Genomic DNA, 22,166 nt, shown 5'->3' with positions numbered 1-22,166 from the left:
GGAGCAAAGGAGGGTTAACAATCCAATGAAGGGTTAATGCCTGAAACATCAGCTTCTCCTTGGTCTCGAGAAAAATAATGGCAGCAGAAACGGTAACTAGATTTAAATTTGAGTCTTGAAGCAGTGGGGAGAATGCATACTTGTATATTGACACAATTGTGCAGGCTTCATGTGCCGAATGGCCTCCTCCTTCATTGAGGTTCCTTGTAACGCTTTAAATGTCAGCTTCTCCTTGCTTCCCACAGCAGTTAGCATACCTCGACCAACGCTCTGTTGATTTCATCCATTGTTCTACCTGTCCGCCAACACAGATTGACACTAGTCTTCACTAGCAAAACGAGTTCTTCATTTTGTATTGTGTTTAAAGCTTGTGAATCAATGAGTTGCTCCTTCTTCTTGGTAGTCTTCGGCTTCCTTAGGCCATTTACAAATGCTGTAAGATTGTAGTCTACTGATACTTTTCCACCTGCACTGATCAATAAATTATATGCAGAATTTATTTTTAGATCCTTTATTGGATGCATGTAATTTTATGCTGTTCATGTCAGAAAAGTGTTATATATATATATATATATATCGAGATGTGTGTGCTGCTTAGATGGAACTGTGTACTCAGTATGTACACTTCCCTCTACATATGTACTCACAAAAGTAATCATGAATGCTGTTAATTGAAAATTCTTCCAGTTGAAATTTGAAATTCTTTTTTTTCATATACTTGTGTAGCTCTTGACAAGCCCAAGGATGTACAAATTATGACCAATCCAGAGACTGACGGATTCACCGTAAGGTGGCAGAGGGTTGCTGTTCCTGGTGAGTGCAAATTGAGCCATTTTGAGGAATTTTTGTGACAGCATTTTGGAGCATATAATTCAAAATACATATTACTTTTACATACAAGATCATTGTTTGCATCAGGACTTACTAGTTATCGAGTGCGCGGTGAGCCTTTGAGTGGCCAGCATGGTGTGACGGAGAACAGAGTGGTTGGACCCGAACGAACCTCAATCGTCCTGAGAAAACTCACCCCAAATGTGGAGTACAGGATCAGCGTCTCAGCCATTAAGGATGGGAAGGAGGGCTTGCCTGGCACAACAACTTTCACTGCAGGTCAGGACAATGTGGCTCTAATGTTTCTATGCCAGCTCACTATATAGCCCCTTGTTCTTTAAAAAAAAGTTGTGCACAGTCTGTAGGTTGAGTACAATGTATCACTCTGAGGTGAATGCGACAGTACATAGTTTACTGTGTCAGTATACAATGGAAAATCTTTGTGAAGACTATTGTCAGTCTCTCGTAACACAGAAATTAAACAATTAATTTTATTAACTGAAAGCTGATAAGAGTTTATTAACTGCCATATGGATAATGAAATATGGTAATATTTAAAGCATAGACCCTTCTTCAGAGGGGGTCTTCATATTTTGCTCTGATGAAAGCCTAACACTTGAAACATCAGCTGCACTTCACTTCCCACAGTAGTCAACATATTATTTTCAGTTTTCAATTGATACCATCCTTATATTAGTATGTACTTGAGTACATGAGTAGGAGTGATGCTGACACTTTTTCATGCAAAAATAACCTTTATTTCTGTTTCTTGCTTGAATGGAGAGTTATTTTCTTCAATTTCTGCTCAGGGATTCATAAGCCTGAAAACATTTATGTTGAGAGAGACACAGAGACTGGGGGACTAAAGGTGTCATGGCAGAGGGTTGTCATGCCAGGTAAGCTATATACTGTTTTGTAGCTCCATCACCCACAGAATTTTTCTAAAGTGGATTGTTTTGATTGTGGCACTTTTGATGGAAACACATTTAACATTTTTTACAGCGTAACTCATATGGCAATGCCGTCTGGAACAGCGTTTGTCTGTCCGTATGTATGTATGTATGTATGTATGTATGTATGTATGTATGTATGTATGTCCCTTCCACCGGCATTTCGCGGGTTTATTCCCCTTAAAATTTGTTTTTCTCTGCAACCGTTGGTCCGAGTGACACAAAATTTTCACCATAGGAACGCCTCCTCCAGTATAATCTTTAATGATAATTATGACATCGTAGGTCACGTGGTAGGGGGCCATCTTGGAAAAACCGAAAAACCTTGCACATCTATATCTCTGAAACCGCTCCATGGAAAAATTTTTAAACTAGCTCATTGTAAAGTACTCTCCATGTGGAATAACATATGTTAATTAATGAAGATGCCATAGGTGCCTTCATTATGACATCATAAATCGACAAGTAGAACGCTTGATCCGATCAGTATGAAATTTCTTGAGCGTGACTTGGAGATAAATTGGTCAAGAAAAAAGAAATGATGATGTCATCGGTCATGTGGTTCCGCAGCCATATTTCTACGGCGTAGCCCAGCCCGTAGGGCAATGCCGTTTGGAACAGCGTACGTATGTCTGTCCGTCCGGTGTATGTATGTATGTATGTATGTCCCTCACAAACGTCCACCAATCAGAGCTGAGCATCTGGTTACATGTCAGGGGGACAGTAGATCCTCCACTCAGATCAAAGCCCGGCTACGCCATTGGTAGAATATCAGTCTTGTTATTGAAGTACATTGTAAACGACTTCGTTGACATTAGCATCTCTTGGCCCCTTGTTTTTGACAGTTCTTATCAGTACGTAAGTGTTACCATGGCAGAATTTTCTAATTTGTAAACATTCCTGCTGCAATAAGTAATTTCTCAAATTTGTTTGAGAATACACTTACAGGTTGTGAATCCACTTAGACATGTTGCTTTTATAACATGTTTATGTTTATAACCCTTTCCTGCTTCTAGGAGTTACTGGTTATCGGGTGCGCGGCGCGCCCTTGCCCGGTCAGCATGGAGAAACAGAAGAGAGATTGGTGGGACCTAAGGAAACTTCCACCCCATTGGTCAGACTTACACCTGGTGTGGAATATAGAATCAGCGTCTCGGCTGTTAGAGATGGCAAAGATGGACCTACAACTGACACAATTATCAACACAGGTGGGAAACAGAATCAAACTTTGTTATTCCAGGTTAACTATCAACAGCTTCAGTATTTGTGCTTCTTTTTAAAAAAAATCAAATCGTGGATCCCAGATACTGTTATTGTGCATTTAAATTTGATGATGTTGTATTAACTTGTATACACATAGGAAATGTTGTCAAAAAGGATCGGCCATTGCCACATGGAAAATATCATCTATTTCTTTTTTTTTAAAGGTGTCTCAGGGTGTTGAGTTTGAGGGTGTCTCGGGGTGTTGCATTTGAGGGTGTCTCATGGTGTTGAGTTTGAGGGTGTCTCATGGTGTTGAGTTTGAGGATATCTCATTGTGTTGAGTTTTGGGTGTCTCATGGTGTTGAGTTTGAGGGTGTTGAGTTTGAGGATGTCTCATGGTGTTGAGTTTTGGGTGTCTCATGGTGTTGAGTTTGAGGATGTCTCATGGTGTTGAGTTTGAGGGTGTTGAGTTTGAGGATGTCTCATGGTGTTGAGTTGTGGGTGTCTCATGGTGTTGGGTTTGAGGGTTTCTCAGGGTGTTGCATTTGAGGGTGTCTCAGGGTGTTGAGTTTGAAGGTGTCTCATGGTGTTGAGATTGAGGGTGTTGAGTTTGAGGATGTCTCATGGTGTTGAGTTTTGGGTGTCTCATGGTGTTGAGTTTGAGGGTGTCTCAGAGTGTTGGGTTTGAGGGTGGCTCAGGGTGTTTAAGTAGTGCCAGGTGGGTTGACTCAGCCTGTCATCCTTCCGAGGTCAGCATTGTTGAGTTTGAGGATGTCTCGTGGTGTTGAGTTTGAGGGTGTCTCAGGGTGTTGAGTTTGAGGGTGTCTCAGGGTGTTGAGTTTGAGGGTGTCTCAGGGTGTTGAGTTTGAGGGTGTCTCAGGTTGTTGAGTTTGAGGGTGTCTCATGGTGTTGAGTTTGAGGGTGTCTCAGGGTGTTGAGGTTGAGGGTGTCTCAGGGTGTTGAGTTTGAGGGTGTCTCATGGTGTTGAGTTTGAGGGTGTTGAGTTTGAGGAAGTCTCATGGTGTTGAGTTTTGGGTGTCTCATGGTGTTGAGTTTTGGGTGTCTCATGGTGTTGAGTTTGAGGGTGTCTCAGGGTGTTGAGTTTGAGGGTGTCTCAGAGTGTTGAGTTTGGGGGTGTCTCAGGGTGTTGAGTTTGAGGATGGCTCAGGGTGTTTAATTAGCGCCGGGTGGGTTGACTCAGCCTGCCATCCTTTTGAGGTCGGCATTGTTGAGTTTGAGGGTGTCTCATGGTGTTGAGCTTGAGGGTGTCTCATGGTGTTGAGTTTGAGGGTGTCTCATGGTGTTGAGTTTGAGGGTGTTGAATTTGAGGATGTCTCATGGTGTTGAGTTTTGGGTGTCTCATGATGTTGAGTTTGAGGGTGTCTCAGGGCGTTGAGTTTGAGGGTGTTGAGTTTGAGGGTGTCTCAGGGTGTTGAGTTTGAGGGTGTCTCATGGTGTTGAGTTTGAGGGTTTCTCAGGGTGCTGAGTTTGAGGGTGTCTCAGGGTGCTGAGTTTGAGGGTGTCTCATGGTGTTGAGTTTGAGGGTGTCTCAGGGTGCTGAGTTTGAGGGTATCTCAGGGTGTTGAGTTTGAGGGTATCTCAGCGAGTTGAGTTTGAGGGTGGCTCAGGGTGTTTATTTTGCGCCAGGTGGGTTGACTCAGCCTGTCATCCTTCCGAGGTCGGAAAAATGAGTACAAGCTCACTGGTAGCAGGGGCACTGCATCAGCGGCACAGCCGTGCTTCCAAAATGATGCAGCCAGCAGCCATAGGCGGCATAGGAAACAATAACAACCATACTCTGTTATAGTGCATCGGTGCTGCTGAAGCAGTTTCTTGCTAAGGGTTATACTGAGTGGTTTGCCATTGCCTTCCCAGCTGTAGTTAGGGTAGAAATCTGGAATGTTGGTTCACGGTGCCGGCGATGGATTGCCTAATCTTTACAAAGGACACCGTGGGATCTTTAACATCCATCAACTAATGCTGCCAGATGGGGCTCCCAGTTTAAAGTCCATCCGAGGGACGGCACACACATTGATGAATCACCCTGCCTGTGAAACACCAGTTTATAGCTGGTCCGGGAGGATGTTTGAACACAGTTTATAGCTGGTCAGTTTATAGCTGGTCCGGGATTCAAACCCAGGCTAGACAGCTTCGAGGTGCATACCTCTTGGCCATCCTGCCAGCCCAGTTTTGACCTTATATAAGACTATAAACCTTTCACGCCACAGCCATACCTGCATTTCCTTCAATCTTTCCTTCTTTTTTTTAAGGTCTAACCAAGCCTGAGTACCTAGATGTGGAGACCAATCCTGATACTGGAACCCTAACAGTTACATGGGAGAGGGTCTCTATTCCAGGTAAGACTTGTTACTTACACTTGACTGATTTATTGAAAACATTGCATTGTGTTTGGGAGGGTTGCTTAATAACTAATTAAATACTGAGTCAAAATGATAATCTGCTCTCAGGCATGAAATCATAATTCTTTATCATTAGTGTATTCTTTGAAAGAGATCTTCAAAAATGTTGGTAGAACTCTGAAGATCTTAATGAAGAGGTTAACCAATGTTTTGTAGATATATTTAAAAGAATTAGTTTTTTTTCTTTAAAATATTGTTTTCATCACTGGGGTTTTGTGGAGATTTGTGGCACTTATTGTGTCATAACTTCCACTGAGCTCACAATGCGTTATTCAGAGATGAGAAACTCTCCCAAAGTTAATTCCACAATATTAGGATAATATAGTGTTGACTGGGTAGCTGATTTTTCCAATTAACAGTTGTTTCTTACCTCTATCTTGGTTTTTAATTTGCCAATGCAGTCAGGCCTATCCATGGAAGTGATCAAATGTGAACATGAGGCATTGAGAAAACTCCTATTTTTGATGGTCATATTTGGCATATTGTAATCATAAATGTGTAATCCAGGCCTTTTTCAAATCTATATCATTCTATTTCTAACTGCAACCAAAATTATTTAGCAAATGGTCTTCTGTGACTAGATTTGCTTTTGTTTTCATCTCTCACTTATTTTCCTTGTGTGTTATCCTTTTTCTTAATGCCTGCTGTTGACAGGGGTGAAAGGATACAAAGTGCGTGGTGTGCCATTGCCTGGCCAGCATGGAGAAACAGAAGAAAGGATTGTGGGGCTGGATCAGACATCACTGCCTCTAGATGAACTCACCCCAGGCGTGGTGTACATGATTAGTGTATCAGCTCTTAAAGAGGGAAAGGAAGGGATTCCTGCCACTGCTATTGCAACGACAGGTAACTTACAAGAACTAATCAAAGAAATTTGAAATTATTCCTGGCAGGAGCGAGACATGGGTCATGAACGTACAGCAGCAACGAAGGCTGGAAAGGGTGGAAATGCGAATGGTTCGGTGGATGTGCGGAGTATCGTTGAGAGAGAGGAAGACAAATGATGAATTGCGAAAGATGATGGGAATAGAGCCTGTGATCGATGCTGTGAAGAGGAACAGGTTGAGATGGTTTGGTCATGTGTTGAGGAAGGATGAAAGTGACTGGTTGAGAAGAGTGATGGAAATGAATGTAGAAGGAAGTAGAGGACGGGGAAGACCGAGAAAGACTTGGCTAAAGATGGTGGAAGAAGAAATGCGGACAAGGGGGTTAACAAGGAGAGATGCAGAAAATAGGGCAAAATGGAGAAGGTTGTCATGGGGACCGCAAGGCTAACCCCCACTCGAGTAGGGAAAATGGCCTTAAAATGCCTGTTGTTGTTTGTTGTGTCCTGGCAGGAATTGTTGAGGAGCAGATAAATTAAAGTGACTCTTTATGAGTAACCTTGATGATTTATCCAACATTAGACTATAAATTATTTGCTTCCTCACACCAATACAGTTTCCAATCCAGTCAGCTGGTACATCTATGCTTAAACTGCAAAGACTGCTTGAAAGGATTGGATGACAAGCGGACGCAGATTGATTCTGCAATAAGAGGCTATTTGAAACATCTTCAAACATTGGAGAGCGTTACATCCCCCCTTCCTTCCTATATGCACAGTATATGCATTTTCACTGAATCTTTCAGTTATAAGAGGATAGTTAATGCATCGAATGGTCTCCCTAGATAGGTAGTGGCAATCAGCATGGATTTACCAAAGGTAGGTCTTGTTTAACAAATTTATTGAAGTTCTATGAAGCAGTTTCTGACTGGGTGGATGATAAAATGGCAGTGGGCATCGTACAGTTTATCGAGACTGTAAGAAGGCATTTGATAAGTTAACACATAAAATGATGTCAGCTAAGGTGAGGGCTTGCGTCATGGCTGGACAGGTACCTGACTGGATTGGAAACTGTATTGGTGATAGGAAGCAAAGAGTGGTTGTGAGTAGGAATATATCTTGGCAATAGGATATACGTAGAGGGCTACCTCAGGGAATGGAACTGGCTACAATTATCATTCATAATTTACTTCAACGATTTGGATAGTGAGGTTAGGAGTCGGGCTTTCTAAATTGGCAGATGGCACAAAGCTTGGAGGTAAGGTAGATATCAGAGAGGGAAGTGACCTGATTCATGTTTTAATGCACTTCATCAAAATCCAACCATTTTTATCCTGCACGTGCAAAGCAAAAAGCATGGTTGAGAAATTGGTTCACTTTGTCTGTCTGTCTGTATGTCTGTTTGTCTGCAGATATCAGTCTGTGATAGAGGAACTACTTAATTTCAATTTAACTTTATATTTTGAACATTGTAGAACATGAATCAGAACACGAACCTGCAGATTCGCAGTACTTTAGCTCTGTAATTGTCAAAATGCAATTGTCTCTGGAATTGTCTCATCCCAAGCATGTATGTCTGGCAGTCAAACTAAATTCAAAATCATTCCAAACAGGAAAGTTATTGTTTTTAGGGATGTCATAAAGGACACAAACAACAGGCATGAATAACTAATATAATGTGTTAGATAAGGTGTTGTATTAGATGGAACATCAACAGCGGTAAACATCCGAAAAAAGTTTTTTGTTTTTTTTCGCCTTTATTTTATTTCAATTGAATTATAGATTTGAACACAAATCGCCACCTTGCCACTTTAAAAACCTTCCGTTTAGCAATACATGGAAATATATATATGCTGTCCCATGCCCTGAGGGCAGAATAACGTGAGATTCAGCATTCACGCTGCCCTATGCCCTGAGGGCATAATAATGTGAGATTCAGCATTCATGCTGCCCTATGCCCTGAGGGCAGAATAACGAGATTCAGCATTCACACTGCCCTATGCCCTGAGGGCATAATAATGTGAGATTCAGCATTCATGCTGTCCTATGCCCTGAGGGCAGAATAACGTGAGATTCAGCATTCACACTGCCCTATGCCCTGAGGGCAGAATAATGTGAGATTCAGCATTCACACTGCCCCATGACTTGAGGGCAGAATAACGTGAGATTCAGCATTCATGCTGCCCTATGCCCTGAGGGCATAATAATGTGAGATTCAGCATTCTTGCTGCCCTATGCCCTGAGGGCAGAATAACGTGAGATTCAGCATTCACACTGCCCCATGACTTGAGGGCAGAATAACGTGAGATTCAGCATTCACACTGCCCCATGACTTGAGGGCAGAATAACGTGAGATTCAGCATTCATGCTGCCCTATGCCCTGAGGGCAGAATAACGTGAGATTCAGCATTCACACTGCCCTATGCCCTGAGGGCAGAATAATGTGAGATTCAGCATTCACACTGCCCCATGACTTGAGGGCAGAATAACGTGAGATTCAGCATTCAGCCAAATATGGTGGTGCCTAGCACTAGAGTCCCTGTATATAGAGAGTTGTGTCAACTCAAATTTGGACGCCATTTTGTGTCTAAGTGTGTCGGATTAGATATACATGTACATTCGCGATATGGGGTGATATATTCTAAACCTGCTAAAAAAAATTTTACTGCACATATTTAGTCTTATTATTACATACAGGTGATATTTGTTTTGTCAAAAACTCAGCTATTGCCGTGAAAAAGAGCTGTGTGGTGATATTAAAAGTGGTATGGCAATGCATATTACAAGCCAACACTGCATATAAGAGCTAACATTATAAGTAAGACAAACCAATGCTGTCGTTCTCTGAATTTTAATAACTTTTAGAAAGGAGTGTGGGCATATCCAATATTTTTAATTTTTTATTTTATTTTTTATTCCAATATATTTTTATTTTTAATATTTTTATTTTTATTTTATTTTATTTTTTTTAGTTTTTAATTTTTCTCCTCCAATCTCAGCAGCCGTTCTTCAATATAATCACTAGTATCTTGGCCCTCTTGTGTATCAGTGTCCATAGGTTCACTCTCAGCTACAAAAGAGCACATATACAATTAATGGCCAACTGGAAAATTGGTATGTACAATTGCTCAGTATTCTGTAGATAAATGTTGTTATCGGGAAAGATAATTTTATACTTAACGTTAAATATAACACAATTTTTTTACAATTTAATTTTGCAAAATATTTAGAATAATGTAAAAAGAAAATGGCAACAGGAAGATAGTCATCATAATCTGAACGTACAATTATAGTTCAAAGAGCTATACAAATATAGACAAGCACATGCTTGTCATTTTGTAATCGTTTAAAATATGTCATTGATTGAACATGTCCTGCCATGATTTTGTAATAAATAAAACAATTCTTACATTGAGATTCATTTGAGGAGTCAATACATTCATGAGTGGAGTAGGTGTGGTCGGACAAGTTTGGTAGATGTAGTCTCTCAGTTCTGGACGGTCCACGCTTCTTGGGGGAGTTGCGCAGCTTCACGGGTTTCCGGTAGCTAAATATTGTTGGAACTGCAGAGCACTTCAACCTCTTTTTGTCATCAGCTCGCCCCCTCTCAAACTGATTCACATCGAAATGTTCCTGCAATCATACAATGAGTGTCCTTGATGTATTTATTTATTGAAATTTTTATTCTAACACAACACAGTTTAATTTTAATGAGCTGTCATGTACTAGTACTTCCACAACAGAAAATCACATGGACAATCTTCCGGAAGATGGCCAGACAAATCGCTAGCTCTATCGACCACATGTATATTGATATCAAACAGGGATAACAGCTTTTGAAAGTTGAGCCAGTTTTAAATGTGGGTACACAAATACACCTGTTTTACTGCATTAATCACCTAGAAATATTGTATGTTTTGGGAACGATAGCTGTCACCAGGTTAAATATATAGGGATTGTCCAATGTGCAAAATCTTCCATCACTACAATTTGGCCATAAATCCCGGGGTGGGAAATATTTGAGCAAATATGCCACAAGACGCATGAGCACTGTACAAAGCAAACAATAACTCGTCAAATTTTGGACGTATGGATGGCTGCACAACCCGCAAAAAAATTGAGCAGGTCCCCCCCTAAAATTGCTTTTATGATTGCCGATTAGGCTAAAGATTTTAAACCAAAAAAATAACTTGCCTCTGAATAAGTTTTGAATGGACGGACAGACAACTGAAAACAAAACGGACCATGGGTTTCCCACCCCTATAAAATCAAAATTAATTCCCTCTGAAAAAGTACAGTGACATTGCCCGCAGACTACCCAACCACAGACCAGGCAATGTCACTGTACCGGGACATTTCATCAATCAATGACAATATGCGGTCCGCTAGGACTACCCGAAAAAAATTGAGCAGGGTTCTTCCCATGGAAATGCATTTTTGGTCAGCTCCTTGAAGATTATAAACAAACACAAATCACTTCCCTTTAAAAGGGTTTTCAACGGACAGACAACCAAAAAAAAACCGAGCAGATAGAATTGCTTTTGAACATCGATCATCAAGCGGTGTGGGCCTACCTGGCAGAGTCTCGAGGAGTCGATCGCTTTCCAGCTCTTTTGTCTGACCTTTGCTTCCCAAATTTGTCTTCTGACTTTATCACTTGGAAATCTATACATCTTATATTTCCCAGATTGGTTTGAACAACCAAAAGCAGAACAACCAGTCATTTTGTTTGGCAATAAACAACATTCCCGTACCAAGCTGACGTTCACGCACGGTGAAGTTAGACACAAAATGGCGCCACGAAATCACGTGACCAGAAATCTCGGGTCAGCGCATGGCGCAACTCTCTTTATACAGGGACTCTACCTAGCACTATTTGTTTAGTGAAAAACATAAAGCATCAGTTGAAAAGACACTTCCCATATCCGTTTTCTCAAGACGACGCAAGGGAGGTGTTTTATGAATGCTCTAGTTGTGCATCATTTGATGATTTCCACTTGTATCAGAAAAGATCAATTGCATTCATGTGTTAATGATTGCATCGTTTTAGTCATATGATATCATTGTGTATTAACTTGTGTAGAATGAGGGAGATATAGTGAAAATGCAATGCTGTACATGTCGGTGCGAAGGATGGGTGGCATATTTTGTACATCGAGTGCAATGACATTTGAAAACTGTGTACCTTTTACGAAGACCAAAGATAATAGTAGCCAATGGACAAGTAAACACATTATATGGGATTTGCAGCATCATGAGCTAATGCCTTAGACTGGAATTCCAAACAGGACCCCCCATGGATTTTCCATTATTGTGGCTGTGTTTCAATTGGAAATGAAATTTTTTTTAGAGATAAAGACTTTCTTCCTTTAGCACATGTTTTGGAAACATTTTTAAAACTAGCAAAAGCAAGATTTCCCAAGTAGCCAAGAATGCTGGACCAACTGTAGCTGGAGAACCCACCGGTGTATCGAGAGTTAATCAATTTGATCCGACTTCATTGGAAATTACCTCACCTGTGTTATATGTACTTGTACATGAGCCTCTATAAATGTCTAGTTCCCTTTACCTGGTAATCCATTAGTCACATTGACTGCAGCCCAGGTCATATCAAATGCACTGAAGCATGGAGGACTGTATATGCTCATGCATGTGCCCACATTTCCAACAACATTATCATGGCCACCATAAATTTATGCCAGAAAGCATTTGAGCTTTTCATTCAGCATTCTTTAAATCTGGATTGAACTGGATTTATTTGCTATTAACTTTCAACCATGAGTAGTTTTCATGGCATATTTTTGGAATATGAACAAGCCCGTATAAACATAAGTACGAGAAATGTGCAGCAATACCGTTTTTGAGTACGGTGTCACTGATTTTAAGCCATGTTAGATGGCCAGCATAATTTTACTGAACATTTACATAATACTACATATATGGTACTACATATAATTAATTTACATAAATTTACAATAATGTACATTTTTCATTTATTTTGCAGGCCTAGGCCAACCAAAGGGTTTGGAAGTGGAAATGGACATGGACACAAATGAATTCATCGTGACATGGGAGAGGGTTTTGGCACCAGGTAGGCCTCGCAGCCACGAACAGTATGTTATTATTTGAAGAAGGTATTTCCATGTGATGCTTCAAGTGTGCTTCTGCATGAAGCCTTCTCAGCCATATGATGATTAGAAAATGCAGAAGGGCAAATGTATGTCTAATATCTTTCTTGTATATGCTTAGGTGTGACGGGTTATCAAGTGCGTGGAGATCCCTTGCCCGGCCAACAAGGGCACACAGATAACTTTGTGGTGGGACCGGAGCAGACTTCACTGCCTCTGAACAGGCTAACACCTGGTGTTGAATACCGAATCAGTGTCGCAGCTGTTAAGAATGGCAAGGAAGGTCCTGCAGCAAGTACTGTCATCAACACAGGTGAGAAGAAGTGTAAAAATGTCACTGTGAATGTGTTCAATGCAGTATAATGTGTAAAGCAAAACTTTAAATATATATCAGTGTACATTTTTCATAATCCAGTTGTCATTTCTGCTATTAGTTTTCATCAGCTTGCTGCTTATGAGCTTGACTATCTGGGAAAAAAATCCAAACGGAAAAACCTATCACTCGCAGGAAGATAAATGGTCAATTGATTGATGAGTTCATTAGATCACAATTTTGAAGGTAAAGGTTAATGAAGAGATAATTTTGCAAGCATCCATTGGCTATCGAAAAAGAGTGGCTTATATTTTGTGATGTGGCACGTGCACAATGGCACAATGGCACGTGCACAATTTAAAGACCCAAAAGGATTTTGAGAGGATCATTTGCCCCAGCTTTCAAAAAAGTACACTGTCTGCTGATGGCCTTGTTTTACAAACTCCTCCACCAGCCTTCGTAAATAAATTTTAAGTACCTCTGATATTTACTGGGACCTTTAAAATGTTTTGTCCTTTCTTAAACATGGCAAATGAAATGTTTAAATTTGCATAATGTAGGTTCTTTTCACCTAATCTACTTTCAGGCCTCCACGGTCCTCAAGACCTCAATGTGATGACTGACGCAACCACTGGATCCCTCACAGTAACATGGGAAAGAGTCAGCACTCCAGGTGGGAATGACCATTATAAATTCAGAAAATATTCTTTATAATATAATTTCTTTTTTATTCTACGCATTGTTTCTAGAATACTCATCAAAATTCTGACTTGCAGTTTATTTATTATACCTCTGTCATAAAGACAAGATCATGAAGATTAAAACGTGTTCATTATTGTGTTGTTGGTAAGAATTGGTGACTCTTATTGTCCATAGTTCTTCCTGGCACACACATCTCTTTCTGAGGTTGAACATTTCTTCTGAAAACATACAGATATGGCATCATATGGTTTTTGCAGGAGTCACTGGATACCGGGTACGAGGAGTACCCCTTCCAGGCCAACATGGAGAGACGGAGGAGAAGACAGTCGGACCAGATCAGACCGGGCTTAATCTAGACTGGCTCACTCCTGATGTGGAATACAAAATTAGCGTCTCTGCTGTGAAAGATGGAAAGGAAGGCCTTCCTTCCACGACATTCGCAAACACAGGTCTGTATCGAGGTCCTAGGTGGGCAACAGGTATTTTAAGGCCATTTTCCTTGCTAGAGCGGGGGTTAGCCTTGCGGGCCCCATGACAATCTTCTCCATCTTTCCCTATTTTCTACATCTCCCCTTGTTAACCCCCTTGCCTGCATTTCTTCTTCCACCACCTTTAGCCAAGTCTTTCTCGGTCTTCCCCGTCCTCTACTTCCTTCTACATTCATTTCCATCACTCTTCTCAACCAGTCACTTTCATCCTTCCTCAACAAATGACCAAACCATCTCAACCTGTTTCTCTTCACAGCATCCATCACAGGCTCTATTCCCATCATCTTTCGCAATTCATCATTTGTCTTCCTCTCTCTCAACAATACTCCACACATCCACCGAACCATTCGCATTTCCACCCTTTCCAGCTTTCTTTGCTGCTCTACGTTCATTACCCATGTCTCACTCCCATAAATCATAACACTTCTCACACATGCAGCATGCACCTTTCCCTTCAGCTTCAACGACACTCCCCTCCTCGTCAGCACGCCACTCAGTTCCCGAAACTTCTTCCATGCACATCTCACTCTAGCAACCGTTGCCGAGTCTGATCCACCTTCTCCATTCAGCATGTCTCCGACGTAGCAAAATGTTTTCACACCTTCCAGCTTCACGCCGTCTCCAAGATCCAACTCAATATAGTATATTTTATATTTTATGATGCTATATTTATAGGGCAGAAATAGGGCCGAAAATGAATTTAGGGCAGAAAATATTATATTTTATGATGATTTGTTGCATTTAATGAGCAGCAGAATTGTGCACGAGACAAATCAAATGCATTGCAATTGTCCAGTGAGATGACAATAATAACGCTCCTTTTTGGATTGCAAATCCCATTTGAATTTCCTGCATTTTCAGTCACTTAATATCACAGTACATTCTCTCTCTCTCCCTCTCCCTCCTCTCTCTCTACCTCTCTTTCTCTGTCATAGTTTACAGAAAGTCATATTACACTCACATTAAAGATCTTACATGAATATCATATACCCTCGTACTTCTTGGTCTTTTTTTGTATTGCTCAGACTCCTTTAAAATAGTCATTTGAGTGCACATTTTCTCAGGGAATAAAATGGAAAATGCTAAACAAACAGGTTGTCATCCTTGTGATGTCAACATTCATGATAGAAAATTGGACAATGATCACACCTCAATGTATAATAATATTGGTTGTTTATGAAAATTATGATAATTGTATCACTTGTGTTACTTTTGTAAACGGTCATTGATTTTATATTGTATCCTCCTTGCTGCAGGGCTGGGAAGTCCTGAAAATGTACTTGTGGGGAAGAACCCAGAGACTGGAGACCTGACTGTCTCGTGGGAAAAGGTCACATCTGAAGGTGGATCATTACATTACGTTGAGCTGTTTAATTTTCTGTTGATTTGTATTAGTTTAACAGTTTTACACTTATTCGGTTTGGGGAATTTTCAGGCAGCATTGCCTTTTTTCAGAGGTCCAGTCCAAGTTGCCTGAAGGGTATTAAGGTTCAACCACTATGAGTGGACTGGCATCACATGTAGACCTGACCATAGTAGGAAATGCAGGATTGCTTCATTCAAGAAAGTCCTTAATCTGTGAGCTGGGTATTTATATACAATTAATGGTAACATGGTCATTCTTCTGAGACTAGATCAGCTTCCAGAAACGTATACAGTCTATCCAAAACCTTCATACTGCTTCAGGCCAGATTTCTAACTCGTCCCTGTATGCAGCTGTGTCCAATGTGTTCATCATTGGGCCGCCACCGTACCCAATTGTCTCAGGAAAATTAAAATGTCCTTATTGGATTCACTAAATCAATAAATGAATATTGGTGAAGGTCTAATGGTCAATGGTAAAATAATGGGAAGAAACTTATCTCTTTTGTGAGAATCATTGGATGTTAACCCTTTGAGTACGGAAGACGTCCAGTGCCGCAACCCGCGAAAAAGTTTTGTGTACTGATGACGTTACTACACGTCATCGACTATACCTATAAATAGATCGTCAGTACGTGGTTGCATTCCCGTACCAAAATGCAAATTAATCCCGCACCGGGGGTATTTTTATCAAAAAAAAATCCCGTACTCAAAGGCTTAATAAGCAATGAAAATGCATGTTTAGACTAGAAGGGCACTCAGTAGAGAGCACACATCTGCCAGACTGAACAGTTTATGTTTTGTATCCCACTGATAGGCCGGGTCTGGATCGGGATCTGAACCAACATCTAATCAATTAGTCCTCAGTTTATCACACACCCAACCGGTCCACCAAGTTTCATCTGAATCCGTCCATAACTTTTTGAGATATCCTGTTTAAAGACAGCGAAACAGATGAACAGACAGGGGTAAAAACAAAACCTGCACCCACCTTCAGTGGTGGAGGCAACACTTGCAGTGTCATATTCATACATCCTCTTTACCCTTTTGCAGGAGTAATTGGATATCGAGTGCTTGGAGTTCCCATGCCCGGCGAACGTGGAGAGACAATAAACAACACTGTGGGATTGGACCAGACATCTCTACCCCTGGATAGACTCACCCCTGGCACAGTGTACATCATCAGTGTTTCTGCTATGAGCAGGCACAGAGAAGGGCAACCCTCATCCATTATCGTAAATACAGGTATTACTAACCATCAAAGGCAAGACAAGGAGTGGTTTAACAGATGGGAACTTCCAAGAAGCTTTGGCTGTAGAAGAATGGATGAGGTAGAGTAAGAGGTGTTAACAAAATTGACTCCCTGAACCTGTCTTGTCTTGCTCTTCCCTCCAATCATTCAATACTGGAGGCCACTACCATCCCATGCTGTTTCCTGTGCCTGTCATTGATCTCTTCTACTCTCACTGACTCAAACCTCCTTTTTGCCTTTACTTTTCCTCATTGATGTTGTTTTTCTGTTTGTGCTTCATCTACCTGTACCAATCCATTTTCTTTTCTCAGTATATAATCCAACTACATTCTGTTGTTCAGCTCTTCTCGAAGCCTTGACCTCTGTAATAGAAAAGTAAAGATGAGGTTTGGTAAAACTGTCTGGTCAGCATTTTGGGACTGCCACTGTTAACATATAACCTAGTGCTACCTGCCGCATGGTCAGGTTGTCAACGACTAATGTGGGGAGGTTAACTGTGATATCCTGTCAGGATTAAAAACAACACCTGACAAAGGGCGGATGAGCTCCCATTGGGAGCCAACAGCCATCCACTCCGGAGATGGTGTCTCCGAGAAACACCCAATGTGGGTAGGAAAATTTATTTTTCCACCTGGCCTAGTTATACCCTCCTGCATAGTGGTCCTGTGAAGAAGTTTCCTTGTTTCAGGATTAGGTGAAGGTTTTCCCAGTTTTTCATCTTCGTTTTATCTGCAGCTCTACACATTTAGTGGCTCTCAGCCTTGTTTAGGGTGAATTTCGATAAATAACATATTTTCGAGGTTCTCTACAATGGGAGAGGAGTATAGAACCACCTTTAGAGGCCATTTTTCCCCGCAGAGCAGGGGTTGGCCTTTTTTGGGCACCATGGTCCCCTTTTTGAAGCAATGTTTTTATGGCCGGATGCCTTTCCTGTCGCCAACCCTGTTGGTCGCCTTTTGCGACACGCAGGGAATTACCAGTGAGCTGGTGCTCAATTTGCCGACCTCGGAAGGATGACAGGCTGAGTCAACCCCCCTGGCGTTAATTCAGCGATCGACTGGGATTCGAACCCAGGATCCTAGGGTCCCAAGCCGGCACCCTAACCGCTAAGCCAACACCAGGCTGTGAGAGGAGTATGCCTTGACATATTACCTTGACATATAAAGTCAATGATATACTTAGAGGCTTACCCTCCACCCCACTCAAGAGTACAAGCCAATAATGCCAAGCAGTACCAAGGTGCTGAACACAACGGATTTGTGTGTTGTGAGCAGTGGAAAAGTGTTAATGAGGGATTCCCTTATAAACTAGGGCCATAGAGTTTATAGCTCAAGTTTGTACTTCTTCCAATGGCTGGTCACATGATATCCTTCATGTTTTTATAATGTCTTCAATTTCTACAAGCTTTCCTTGTGATTAAGAAAAAAACAAAGTAATGAAAAATTATCTGCATTATTCTCACAGCACTTCAAAGCCCTGATGATCTGGAGGTGGAGGAACATCCTGAGAGTGGAACCCTGACAGTGACATGGGAAAGGGTGGTTGTACCAGGTTGGCTTAAAATATATGATTTATGAATTAACTGAAATATTTCAGGTACTGTTAATGACATTATTATGAGGTGCAATGGTGGTTATAAAGTGTATACATTTACTGAGTACCACGTCCCTTCCTACCTCCTTCACAGCAATGCTAAGTACATATGAATCTCTCATCCACAATTTTAATCTGCAATAGAAGGTTGCGATCGGCAATAATCATATTGTTATTTGCATCACATGCAATTGATTGTGGATGGACAATGTAGCAGATTTTCACTTTATAGAAATTAAAATTACATGCGATAAGCTGATGCTCCGCACAGTAAGGCCTACTTTGTAGCAACCTTTATGTTATATAATGATAACTGAAATGAAAATTGGAATGGCAATCCTCCACCAACACTAAACATCAGCATACCATATCCCACTAATATGATGAAAATAATATGGCTACCTTTAGGAAATCTATCGGATTTTGATGAAGTTTTAATTTAACTTTCCCATTTCCCTGTAGGAGTTACGGGATATCGAGTGCGAGGCATTCCCCTGCCTGGCCAGTTTGGAGAGACTGAAGATCGGGTTGTGGGACCTGCCTGGTCCTCTCTTCCACTTGACAATCTCACCCCTGGTGTTGAGTACAAGATTAGTGTTTCAGCTGTTAAAGATGGAAAGGAAGGCCTCCCAGCCACTGCTCTTGCCAACACAGGTAATTGCTCATTATTATTTACTAATTTAAATGATAATTGCTCATTATTTAAATTAGTAACGGTACTCGCCCTATGGGCGGGGCTTCAATTGGGAAGCCCAAATGAAAAGGCAAAATTTCAGAGGGCTTTTTTATTTTAAACAACACATATAAACATCCGTTGAATCATATCACACGCAAATCATCAAAATCTAAACAGTACATGGCGCCCATTTTGAAAAAAGATTGAATTCTGCAAAACGGAAGCGGCTGCTACACGTCTTTCTCAGTCGCACGTTTATGTGTGAAGAGTGCGCGCCGAATCTGTAACATGGAAGCGGCCGCTACACCTGTTTCTCAGTTGCTTTGCACACGCTGCCGTGTTACTTCGGAGCCGCACGTTTATATAGGAAGAGTTCGTCAGGAGTCGATCTACTCTCTCCTGGTACGTAGAATCTCAACAAAAGCCATATCACTGTTCATATCAGTAAATATTATTCCATCGTGTTTGGAAAAACTGGAAAATTGGAAAACTTGGAAAAACAATATAGCCTATTTTACCCCCATGGGTCCCAGGAATACCCACCCAAAATATGGTTACGATCGGTTCAGCCGTTTTTGTGGTACCTTCGAATGGACAGACGGACATTTGGTGAATTATAGTAAGATGCTGGAACTATCCTTATTGGGAATATCTTAAAGGGGAAACCAAATGCTCAGACCACCTCAATGCTAATATATTACTTGATACCCAACAAAATAGATATGATGTGTATTTTTCCGATTTATAAACTGGGTAATTTTGTGATTAAAAGTCGAAATCTTTCTTGGAACTCTTCTGCAACATCTGAAACACTATCAACTGCTCTCCCTACCTCCCCCTCTCATCCTTCATCTTACCCTACTCCTCCCCTCCCCTGTCCTGTACCCGATGCTCCCCCTCTCTCTTCATTAACGGTATGGACCTCAAACATCCGGGGCCTTCGCTCAAACCTGACTGATCTCTCCATACAGGTTGCTTCTGACAATCCAGACTTGATCTGCTTAACAGAGACTTTCCTCCTTCAAGATGTCTCTGATTCCTTAATATCTCTTCCTGGTTACTCCCTCCTCCGGTATGATAGACCTGAGCCTCGGCCTGGTGGTGGGGTGGCTATCTTTGTCAAAAACTCTCTTCCTCATTCTCCTTGCACTGCTCTCTTTCCTCCTCACCCGCAGGAGTACCTCTGGTTACGGCTTCCTCTCCGCTCCCACCTTTTGTTCATATGTGTTCTGTACCGTCCCCCAAACAGTGATGACTCCATCTACATTTCAATGTCTGACAACATGGACCAACTTCTATCCACTCATCCCAACTCTCTCTTCCTCATATGTGGTGACTTCAACTGTCATCATGCCACCTGGTTGGGTGTGGGTTCCTCTCTCACTAGTCATGGCACCTCAGCAAAGGACTTCTGTGACTCACTGGGATTGACACAATCTGTCAATTTCCCGACCCGGATCTCAGCCAATGGAGTATCTTCTCTTCTAGACTTGGTTATGACAAACTTCCCTGCTAATGTCTGCTGCTCTTCTTCTGCTCCAATCGGTTCTTCTGATCATGTGCTTGTCAAAGTGGACATCTCTCTGGCCATTCTCAGAGAGCCTCCTCAGCGTCGACGAGTCTGGCATTTCACTCAGGCCGACTGGGACGGTCTTCAAGCAGCCATCAATCGTCTGGATTGGTCTCCCATCTCCACTGCCTCTGACATCAATTCTTCCTGGGAATTCTTCCAAAGCAAACTGATCTCTCTCATGCACAGATTTATCCCATCTCGCCTTCAATTGTCTTACCCTTCCTCCCGTCCATGGTACACTGAATCTTGTGGTGAGGCAGTTGCCCTGAAACAACTTGCCTTTGCCTCTTGGAAGGCTAATCCAACTGAAGGAAATCTCAGTTCCTTCCACCAAGCTCGGAACAAGTGTGTGTCTACCCTCAGGAGTGCCAGGAAGCACTATCTCTCCTCACTCAAGAATGAACTCTCAAACCTGTCTCCTTCCTCCAAATCCTGGTGGCGTCTGGTCAAATCCGTTTCTGGTGTTTGTTCCCCCTCCATCCCCTCCCTTACCTCAAATGGCCACACAGTTGACATCGCACGTGACAAAGCCGAATGCCTCAACTCTGTGTTCGCCTCGAAATCCTTAGTCCCAAACCCATCTCTCTCTGTTCCCACCTTTCCCAGTCGAACCCAACTGCTCCTGGACTCTGTGTCCTTCTCTCCTGACAAGGTGGAGGAGTTTTTGTCAAACCTCGACTCTGATTCTGCAACTGGACCAGACGGCATCAGCCCACGGGTCTTAAAATCCTGCTCTGCCGCTCTATCTCACCCTCTCTCTGTTCTTTTCACCCTATCTTTTGCTCAAGGTCATCTGCCAGCATCCTGGAAATCAGCTAACATTACCGCTTTACACAAAAAAGGTGCAAAAACAGATCCTTGCAACTACAGACCAATCAGCCTGCTCCCAATTATCAGCAAAGTCATGGAATCCATCATTGCTTCGGATATGAAATCTTTCCTCTTCTCCAATGGCTTGATCTCTGATCATCAATTTGGTTTCAGACCAGGTCACTCTACTCTGGACATGCTGCTTCTGCTGTCTCAACAATGGATGGAGGTCCTCAATGCCAAACAGGAAATCAGAGCTGTCTCCCTTGACATATCAAGGGCCTTTGATACGGTCTGGCACCCAGCTCTGCTCACCAAACTCTCCTCCTATGGTATCCATGGAAATCTCCATGCATGGCTTGCGGACTTCCTCTCTGGTCGTAGTCAACGTGTGGCCCTGAATGGATTTCTCTCATCTCCCCTTCCTGTTCAGGCTGGAGTTCCCCAAGGAAGTGTGCTGGGCCCTGTGCTTTTTCTGGTCTTTATCAATGATCTCTCTGACTCTCTGGAAAATCCTCTCTATCTCTTTGCTGATGACTCCACTCTCTGCCGCTCCATTCCTCTTCCCTCAGATCGGCAGTCTGCAGCCTCCTCACTCTCTGAAGACCTGGACAAAATCACAGACTGGTCAAACAAGTGGAACATGTCTTTCAATCCTGCCAAATCTCACTCTCTTACTATGTCTCTCCGAAAAGATCGACTGGACAACCCTCCCATCTACTTTCTCAACAATCCTCTCCAAGAAGTTCTGTCACTCAAGCTTTTGGGTCTCACTATCTGCCATGATCTTTCTTGGGAAAACCACATTTCCAAGCTGGCCTCCAAAGCCAGTCGCCGACTGGGCATCCTCCGTCGTGCGAAGTCCTTCCTCGGCACACCTGAGCTCCTCACCACTTACAAGGCTTTCATCCGCAGCTCAATGGAATACTGTTCTCCCCTATGGGCTGGTGCTCCTGCCTCACACCTGGCTCGGCTTCACGCTGTTGAATCCAAAGCTTTCAAAATCATTGGAATCTCCCGCGATGAAGCTAACTCCAAGGGC

General features: G+C 42.1%; 2 protein-coding genes across 8 annotated transcripts in view; one reads left to right on the top strand and one right to left on the bottom strand.

Annotated features, from left to right (window-relative positions):
* LOC137433592 (uncharacterized) overlaps positions 1 to 22,166 on the top strand; it is a 377,223-nt gene that overhangs the window by 266,351 nt on the left and 88,706 nt on the right. For all 7 annotated transcript variants that reach the window (XM_078782386.1, XM_078782378.1, XM_078782406.1 and 4 more), the window contains 14 exons: positions 727 to 813; positions 919 to 1,110; positions 1,641 to 1,727; positions 2,798 to 2,989; positions 5,255 to 5,341; positions 6,059 to 6,250; positions 12,232 to 12,318; positions 12,477 to 12,668; positions 13,255 to 13,341; positions 13,628 to 13,819; positions 15,115 to 15,201; positions 16,274 to 16,465; positions 17,937 to 18,023; positions 18,528 to 18,719. In XM_078782386.1, coding sequence (XP_078638512.1) covers positions 727 to 813; positions 919 to 1,110; positions 1,641 to 1,727; positions 2,798 to 2,989; positions 5,255 to 5,341; positions 6,059 to 6,250; positions 12,232 to 12,318; positions 12,477 to 12,668; positions 13,255 to 13,341; positions 13,628 to 13,819; positions 15,115 to 15,201; positions 16,274 to 16,465; positions 17,937 to 18,023; positions 18,528 to 18,719 — 1,953 coding nt within the window. The remainder of the gene's footprint in view (positions 1 to 726; positions 814 to 918; positions 1,111 to 1,640; positions 1,728 to 2,797; positions 2,990 to 5,254; positions 5,342 to 6,058; positions 6,251 to 12,231; positions 12,319 to 12,476; positions 12,669 to 13,254; positions 13,342 to 13,627; positions 13,820 to 15,114; positions 15,202 to 16,273; positions 16,466 to 17,936; positions 18,024 to 18,527; positions 18,720 to 22,166) is intronic.
* On the bottom strand, positions 9,203 to 10,900 carry LOC137419450 (uncharacterized). Its single transcript, XM_078771062.1, has 3 exons — positions 10,802 to 10,900; positions 9,638 to 9,860; positions 9,203 to 9,297 (listed from the first exon to the last, which is right to left on the bottom strand). Exons 1-3 carry the CDS (start codon positions 10,898 to 10,900, stop codon positions 9,203 to 9,205), a joined length of 417 nt encoding a protein of 138 aa, XP_078627188.1.

Source organism: Myxine glutinosa, chromosome 1, assembly GCF_964187855.1.
Source record: "Myxine glutinosa chromosome 1, kmMyxGlut1.1, whole genome shotgun sequence".
In the NCBI taxonomy this organism is placed as follows: Eukaryota; Metazoa; Chordata; class Myxini; order Myxiniformes; family Myxinidae; genus Myxine; species Myxine glutinosa.
Note: the sequence above shows the minus strand (reverse complement) of the source record. Positions and strands in the feature narration are given on the sequence as shown.

Coding starts and splice junctions, on each gene's coding strand:
- LOC137419450 (XM_078771062.1), bottom strand. CDS start 10,900: ATGTATAGATTTCCAAGTGATAAAGTCAGAAGACAAATTTGGGAAGCA. Junction 9,861..10,801: donor ACTCCTCGAGACTCTGCCAG/GTAGGCCCACAC, acceptor GTATGATTGCAG/GAACATTTCGATGTGAATCA. Junction 9,298..9,637: donor CTCCTCAAATGAATCTCAAT/GTAAGAATTGTT, acceptor GCTCTTTTGTAG/CTGAGAGTGAACCTATGGAC.